Source organism: Diadema antillarum, unplaced genomic scaffold, assembly GCF_040938485.1.
Source record: "Diadema antillarum isolate AM-2024a unplaced genomic scaffold, OU_Dant_1.0 scf00000136, whole genome shotgun sequence".
Taxonomy (NCBI): Eukaryota; Metazoa; Echinodermata; class Echinoidea; order Diadematoida; family Diadematidae; genus Diadema; species Diadema antillarum.
Window position 1 is genome coordinate 567,404 of NW_027271025.1, and position 8,860 is coordinate 576,263.

Here is an 8,860-nt window from a genome sequence, read left to right on the forward strand (position 1 = left end):
TGGTAAAACCCCAAAGGACAAGTGAAGGCCGTCTTCTCCTTGTCAGATTCACGCATCGGGATTTGATAGAATCCCGACTTTAAGTCGATAACAGAAAACCATTTACTGCCACTCAGGGAATCAATGGCCTCCTGTATCAGGGGCACTGTGTACTGGTCGGGAATGGTACGAGAATTGAGTGTACGGTAGTCGACGCACATTCTCAAAGTACCATTCTTTTTCCGAACCAGCACAATTGGAGAGGCATAGGGACTCTTAGACTCCTTAATTATGTTGTTCTCCAACAGCTGTTGAAGATGTTGCTGCAAGTCCCTAAGATCAGAGGGAGGCACCCTCCGAGACCTCTCACGGAATGGTGTGTCATCGTTAACACGAATCTGATGCTCCGCATAGCCTGTACTGCCTAGGTCAAATTCATGCCTGGAGAACACATCACTCCTCTGCCTGCACTGATTGAGCAGCCTTTCTTTCCACTCCGGGGAAATCGGGCCCCAATTGATGGGCAGCTCACTAACGTCAACTTGAGGGGAAGGGGTGTTATCGCCTACATTAGCACCTACTTGGGAATGGGTTGCCTCGGTGTAACTGTGAGGCTGGGTAGGAAAACTACTAGGGGTAGGGAAACACTTGTCGGGGACATAGGCATCTACTATTGGGCAGTTGCCAGGGACAGTGATAGACTCAGGGCTACTATTGGTCACCAGCACCCTTACCTTTCCAATCGCACCACCTGACAATTTTTGTACTCCTGGGGCTATGTGTAACCCACTTGGAAGTCTGCTGTGGGGATTGGACTCTACGAAAACAGTCATTTCTTCTTTCAGGGGATTCCTAATTTGGGCGGTCATTACCAATTTGGAGTGGGGAGGTATTTGCGTGCTATGTCCTTTCTTGGTCCTAGCAGTGCCCAATTTGCCATCAGGGGACACCTTCTCTTGTTTCGATATGCTGGCGTAGATATCCCTGCAGGTAGCACTTATCTGCAATGACTGGGCAAAGCGTGCTCCAGCCATCCTCCTACAAGATTCAAAACAGTGCCTGAAAAGTCCTGAATTAGTGCCAATAATCACTCTATGGTCACAGGGACGCTGGGGGTCTGGTACTACAAGAGCCAATGTACTAAACTCAGTCCCTGTGCCAGCAAATGACCGTTCAAAACCTATGTTGACGTAAGCCCAACCCAGATAGGGCATAGTCCCATCTCCTCCATGGTACAGGACTAGGTCACTCAGTCCATGCAATTCCCTATCTAGTGTGTCGAAAAGGCTCTTGTGTATAAGAGTGACCTGAGACCCACTATCAAGAAGGCATTTTGTCTCCTTTCCATCTATCCAACATTTTGGGTTGATAGCATCTCCTACTAAACCTTCAGGAACATCGTTCTTGGAAACCTCAACTTTAGAAACAAGTGGGGGAGAATCTATTTTTGGGGCCCCTGGTTTCCCCTTCCCAGGCGCCCTTTCTCGTTTCCCTGGTTGCCAAGGATGTAGTTGACAAGTCTTTTACTCAGTACGTCAGGGGGAACAGAATTTTGGCAATTTCTACTGATATGGCCCTCCTCTCCACACTTGAAGCAAACAACACCAGTATTACTCTGCTGGGACGACTGAGATTTGGGGGGATTATTGGTGGGTTGGGGTGCTGGTGGAGGTGCTGGTTGGGGAAGGACATGGGGTTGAGGGGCTGCGTGGGGTGGCAGAATAGAGGGCTCTACCTTACGGTGGGCAGCCTGCTTTGGTTTTGGGCTAACGGGGGGTCTCGAGGCAGACAGAGATTTCTTCACCCTTTCCTCTTCTTCCTGCTTCCTCACTGAAGACAGGAGTTCCAGGAAGGATGGTGGTTTCTCCAGGCGCTCCCTGAGCTGTAGGTTTACTAGGAGCATTTCATGGTAGAGGATGCCCCTGATGAATTGTCGCAGTCTCACCTTGTTGGCGTCATGTGGCTTGACAACTCCCCGCCTAACCACATGGCGCATGACTTCCTGTAAGCGAGAAAGATACTCAGAGGGAGACTCACCTTCAGCCTGGACTGTCTGATGAAATCTGACAAACAGTTCATCATCTGTGTCAGTATCGCCAAAAGCCAGATCCAGAGCCCTGAGGTAGTCTGCAGAGCAGGCCTGGGGATTCTCACGCCTAAGGTCTGTAATGATGCTTGACGCAGGCGGACGCAATGACTCACGAATGCGCTTGCGCCGCTCAGCATCATCCAGAGTCTGCCACTCCTCCATCTGGCTCTCAACGTGCTCTATCCAGATGGGGTAGCTATCCTCATCACGCGCTGCTGTCTTTGCACCAGAGAAGCATCGCAGTTTCCGATACCCTGTGGTCAGCCCACACCGTGCTAGTGAAGCTGCTAAAATTGGGATGTCTCGATCAGGGAAGGACATGGATGGTTCACTGATAACAGGGGAAGGGGGTGGAAGGTTGTTAGTAGTAGGGATGTCTTGAGACTGGACTTCCTGAGCTCTACGTCCTGCTTTTCTCCATTCCCTAACTAAACCTCTCTCCCTCAGGTCCTTGACACTGACCCTATTTCCTCTGACTGGTCCTAAACCGTCTAACCTCACTACTCTGCACATAGTCTCCCCATCTACTGGAATGACAATCTGTGCCTGTAATCCTAACATAGCAACTGCATCTTCGAATTCACACAGGAGCAATGTTTCCCCTGTATCGGGATCATCCCGTCTTAACACCTCAAGTAATGTGGGATATAACTCTGACAGTGCCAGTGCAAACACCTCTGTTGGCACAGTCTTTATACCTGTTGCAAGTAGGAGGGCATTCTCTACTCTAATCTCCTCCTTCTTGCACCAATCCTGACCAATCTGCTTCAAACTTTTACCTGCCATCGCTTTGTTTCCTGCACACGAGTGTTGGCTCTTTGGTACAATAGAACGAAAATGGTGAATGTAACAGTAACAATCAACAATGATAACCAAGACTCAGTTTCGGTAACATGTGTCACCAAACAAATGCAATTATACAATTAAGAAACAATTATAGTTCCCGGACAAGCCCCCAATTTATGTAACCCGAATGTTACACTCCCGAGTTCATAAATAAAGAATATCACACCTGGGATTCAGTTTTGACAAAATAATCCAATGACAAACTTTATTAACTTGTTTGTCGTTCAACAAAGTACATCATTCAATTCAATATGTTCACAGACTCAAATGTAACCTTTGTTACATTAGCATAATTAAATATTTGCCAGTGTATGACGATATTTCGACTCGTTGCTGTCTCTTTGTCTCTCTCGCCGGTTATCCTGTCGACGAGCCCAGAGTAGTCGCAAACCAGTCGTACACGGTAGCTGATGCAATGCTCAGTAGCCGTCAGTCACGCTGAACCAAGCAAAGGCTGGCCAAAGCTCTCGTCCAAATATGTATCTAGTCAAAAGAATTTATAAGACACAGGACTTTCCTAATATAGTGTCTTTCTAATCAATAATATTTCTTCAGGAGTATGGAAGTCCACTCCAAAATCTGATCTGATACATTGTCTCTACATATACATGCCTCATAAACATATATGAGCGCATTAGACAATACAGATACAAATTCCAGTCACATACATTCAAATGTTTGTCAATTCATTTTGACATACAGGTGCTAAATACGGTCAGAATAACTTCTCTTCAGTTAAACATTTTCAGCATCCTGAATTATATCCAACACTGCTGCCACAAATAAAGCTTTGATCTATCTGATCGACTGGCAGTATAGTTGCTTCATCTGGGGTCGACAAATATTGTGACTCCGATTCAAATATTATAGTTTGAGTGGAAATAATGCTCCACGCACACAATAATTACACTGAGCAGTTGTACACCTTACCACGCATGTACAGTTAACATGTATACATTCTAAAGAGCATGAATGTATAACATTTTTATATTCACAATGGCACAACTATTCCTCACATTTAGTTCTTTGCAAGGTTCTTCACATCTAGTGGCTAGTCCTCCCCCTCTAGAGTTAAACATTCCACAATTCAATAGTGCAGTGACCTCTGTCACTCACAGGGAACGGTCAGTGGACATAAATCTGTCAGTTCAGACGAGGGGGGGGGGGTGCTGCACATTGTAGACCTCAATGTTTACGAGCATAGCCTCACTTTCTCTGAGTGTGAGGGTCTACCGGGCATTTCAATATGTATGTAATCAAATTAAAATCTGACTTCTAATGCCAAGTCAGTTTCCCAATTTCATCTGTCTAATAATGAACTTGAGTGTATGCCTAATCATGTCCATTCATAAAACATTCGAAGCGCAAATACCTTGAAGTGCATTGCAATATATCTTCAAATAATATACAAGCAACAATCATCAATCATCAATACTTTTGGCATAACATATGATAACTTCGGAATTTATATACATGATATCAGAGTCTTCTTCTTAACAAGCAACCTCCATGTCTATGGATTGGGGTTCATAATTACAAACACTCTCCAATGCAATACATAACATGAGAAATACAATGACTTACCTAGTCAAAAGAGCCAACACTCGTTTTCACTACAAGTTGCTCCACACGGCAGTCAGTGGATGTACGTGCCACAACCAGTTGTATCACAGGCACATAAAAATTGTATATAACAATACAGCTGATGCTTGTGGGGGTCTACCAGTGTTTTGTGGTAACCTCTCAGCAGATAAATGTGTGAAAAAACTTTCTGGATCACACAGTCGATGTAACAAGCAAAGTGGGTGCAGGCCTCAAAGCGCTGGCAGGAAGCAGATATGCCTATTTGCTCCAAAGCTATGGGCTTTTATAATTTTCTGTCTCTCTGTAAAATGTTAATATTACAAACTTTCTCGAGAAAATCAGAAACTTCCAGGAAGTTAACTGACCAGCAGAAATTTCATTGGTTCATGTTTCTATGACATCATTCAAAGTCTGCCTCATTGGCTAGAGGTCACTCATTCCCCTTGACTTCCAGGAACATTACTGACGTACTGACCATCCACTTGGCCAGACAAAGTCTTAACATTGACCAAGGGCAGTAACGACAGGCTTTCCAGTCACTCTCGAGCATTCTGCCTACAGGGCTTTAAAGTTGCACTCCTGTGACCTTGGTCACTAGAGCTGCTGCCTAACCAGCATAGCTATATAACACATTGTTTATACTCATGCAAACACCGATCTAGTTAACATACTAGACAAATCGTATAGCATAAGTCATAAAAGCACTCAATTAGAATATAGAGACATAATTATATCTCATTTGCATAAATGATGTATTAAACATAACCACTGCACATACATATCTCTTATGCTGAAGTGCGTGGATCACACTTTGTTCTGAACACATGACATATCAAATAATAATCTTGCAAAAAGTCATATCCTTTCAGCCATTGATCATAGTAGCACAACAGTATCTGTAATATAAAAGGTAACACGAGCAAAGTAAATCTAGTAATGTATGGAGTTACTCTACTTTAAGGCACACGCAAAGCTAGCCTAAACAGTTCATTGGAAATTAGGGGGGGGGGGTATGTGAGAAGAAAGGAATAGGAGGGGACAGAATTTGGGCTAGACGTGCACTCTACGTCATTGTCACAGAAAATGTTGGTCTACAGTTAGAACCAGTCCACTCTGTATAGGCTTTGCCCATGGTAGGACACTGTCCCTAAATCCCAAAGCAACTACTACTTTGTCCTAGCAAGAATGACCTTCCTCTTCTGAGACATGGTCCTTTCGTTTCTCTTGATGTGCCTACACACCAACAAAAGGGAGGGGTGCTTAAAACAATATCCCTAGACTGGCTAGCTTGCTCCATCCTTGAGTTTTATTACACCTACATAGTCTAACACCAGCAGGGGCGTTTCACAGGGCTTGACCAGTCTCAATACACACAGGCTTACAATTGGACATTGGCTATTGGGGTCAAAGGCTGAAGGGGAAATCTTAAGACTAATCTTGGGGGTTACTAGTACACTGGTCGAGGGGTTGTTGGAAAACAGGTGGGGTACGGACGTCAGAGGAGGGATGAATGGAGGGGGTGGTGATAACAGTGACCATGGGTCTTCCAAGGAAGTAGGAATCTAGTCTGACGACATTTCTGGAGAAATCTTAGTAACCCAAATTTTGGTGGGGTTACATCCTCCCCTTTCAAACCAGGGTTCACTCCTGTGAACCTTTGATTAATCAAAGCCAAAGATCTTACGCTTAAGGTCAGCAAAAAATCCTGATGAAGTTGCTTGCCTAGCACCAGAGGGTTCACCAAGGGTATCGTACTGCATGCGTAGCGGCGGCCTTGAAGAGCGAGTTGAGCGCCTGATGGATTGCGGGGCAGGCTCTGAATCGATTGCTTGCTTTGCATTTTGCGCTTGCTCAACCTCGGGCTCTGCTAGAGTATGAGGGGCGTTACCTCTGGACTCTGCGTCTGGGGGTAAAGGGCTAGTGTGTCTACTCTCTTCCTCCATGCTCTCCCCTCTCAAATCGGGTACTGCATCATCCGGTGTTGCTCTACCAGAACCACTGGATGCACTTGTGGCATCTATGCTGATGTCACTGCCAGCCTGGTTCTCTAAGTCTGAGTCGGTTGATGTCTCCTCAGTAGTGGGGTCAGGGGATAAAACGGAACCGCCGGAAACACCTGTGTCACTCACTACATCAGCTGTGTTGACCTGTTCAGGGGTCTCGCTGGTAGTCTCAGAGGGAATACTGGGAGGTTGGGAGGGGACAAACTCTGGCGCATTTACGTTAAGTACTGAATGTGGGCGGTTAATGTGCTTGCGTACACCCCTCATCACTTGAGTCTGAACTATCAGACTCTTCCTCACTCGGAGGGGCAATGGACCTTTTGGAACGGGTCCGATCAGCTGGATTCCTTTTCTTACCTGGTCTCTGGGTCTCTGAGTTATGGGCTGGGGCCTCATTCAAGTACTCTATGGGTAGGAGAAGGTTGCGGTGTAGGGTGCGTGTCCTACCAATCCCGTCTTCAGGTGCAACTTCGTAAACCGGCATATCAGGGTTGAGTCGCTTTGTGATGACATAAGGGTTCGCATACCATCTATCAGCTAATTTCTGCTTACCAGTCAGTCCAACGTTCCTGACAAGGACGCGATCGCCAGGTTTCAGGCCATTGGCTCGCACTTTCGCATCATAGCGGACCTTGTTGGCACTGGCAGACTTGTTGGATGCAGCTGACGCAAGTTTATACGCCCGCGTAAGTTGATCGCGCAAACCACTGACGTACTTCACGTGGTCAGTCCCAGTGAAATTGTCAGGGCTTGTGCCAAATCGCAGATCAACAGGCAGTCTAGCTTCCCTACCGAACATGAGGAACTAAGGTGAGAAACCAGTACTGTCATTCCTTGAACAATTGTAAGCGTGTACAAGTGCACTTACGTACTTGCTCCAATTTGCCTTCTTCTCCTCCTCCAGGGTCCCTAGCATGTCCAGTAGCGTTCTGTTGAAACGCTCAGGCTGAGGGTCTCCCTGGGGATGGTAAGGAGTTGTCCTTGATTTCTTAATGCCAAGGAGCCTTGACAGCTCATGGATCACTTTACTCTCAAAGTCCCTACCTTGATCAGAATGAAGGCGTTGGGGCAGACCATAATGTACAAAGAAGTTCTCCCACAGGACCTTGGCGACAGTGGCAGCAGTCTGATCCTTCGTTGGGAAGGCTTGTGCGTATCGTGTGTAGTGATCCGTCACTACCAAGATAGACTTCTTATTCGAGCGGTCTGGTTCTAGGGAGAGAAAGTCCATGCAAACCAGCTCCAGGGGGCTGGTTGTGTGAATACTCACCAATGGGGCTGCTGGCTTTGGAGGAGTCTTTCTTGCTATACAACGAGGGCAATGCTTGACCCACTCCGTAATGTCAGCACTCATCTTTGGCCAGTAGAACCTGTCTCTAGCCAACGCTATGGACTTCTCGATTCCAAGGTGGCCAACACTGTCGTGTATGCCCCTCATTGCCTCGACACGGCGCTGGGCAGGCAATACTAACTGGTGATGGCGGTTCCCTAAGGAGTCAGTGAAAGTTCTGTAGAGGACTCCTTTGCACAGAACTAGCCTGTCGAACTCGCGGAGTATCAGGGCAGCCTCTCTTGAAAGGCCGGTATAAGACTGTGGCCTCTCCCCACGTTCAACATAATCCCTGACTAGTTTCAGTTGCGGATCTGCCTTTTGAGCCTGTGCCCAGTCTACTACATTCAGGTCTGAGCCCTTCGCATACAGACCTGGGATAGACTCTGCACTGGCACACAGGGTCTCAACGTATGGCTGGCTTCTATGAGGAGAGTTGGCTGAAACATAATGCGTCTGACAGAAGGCAGAGAGTGTGGACACTTTCTCACCTGAGTCTGACGTCTCATGCAGCCTTGCCTCCAGATCACTAATCTTGCACTGCTGGCGAGCCTCAAACTCCTTGTCGAGGCCGGGAGGATGTGGTTTCCGTGACAGTACATCTGCTTCAATGTTCGTCTTTCCTGGCTTATAATGGATGGAAAAATCAAAGCAGGAAAGTGCAGCAAGCCATCTATGTCCTGTGGCATCGAGTTTTGCCGATGTCAGGACATATGTTAGTGGGTTATTATCAGTCATAACCCGCGCACCTTTTGCTGCATACAGATAATCCCTGAACTTGTCGGTAACTGCCCACTTTAGAGCAAGAAATTCCAGCTTGTGGGCTGGATAGTTCTTCTCACTGTGGGACAGTCCCCGACTTCCATATGCCACTGGACGAAGCTTACCTCCATGATCTTGATACAGGACACCACCCAGTCCATCACGGCTGGCATCAACATGGAGCACAAAGGGCTTTGACAGGTCTGCGAAGGCTAAGACTGGGGCTGTGACCAGACAATGCTTCAAAGCCTGAAAAGCATTCTCACA

General features: G+C 46.7%; 1 protein-coding gene across 1 annotated transcript; it reads right to left on the reverse strand.

Moving 5' to 3' along the window:
- Positions 1–1,278: 1,278 nt before the first annotated feature.
- LOC139720975 (paraneoplastic antigen Ma3-like) lies at positions 1,279–2,854 on the reverse strand. The gene has a single exon (XM_071632305.1). The coding sequence runs from the start codon at positions 2,852–2,854 to the stop codon at positions 1,421–1,423; it is 1,434 nt and encodes a 477-aa protein (XP_071488406.1). The 3' UTR covers positions 1,279–1,420.
- Between the last annotated feature and the right edge of the window lie 6,006 nt (positions 2,855–8,860).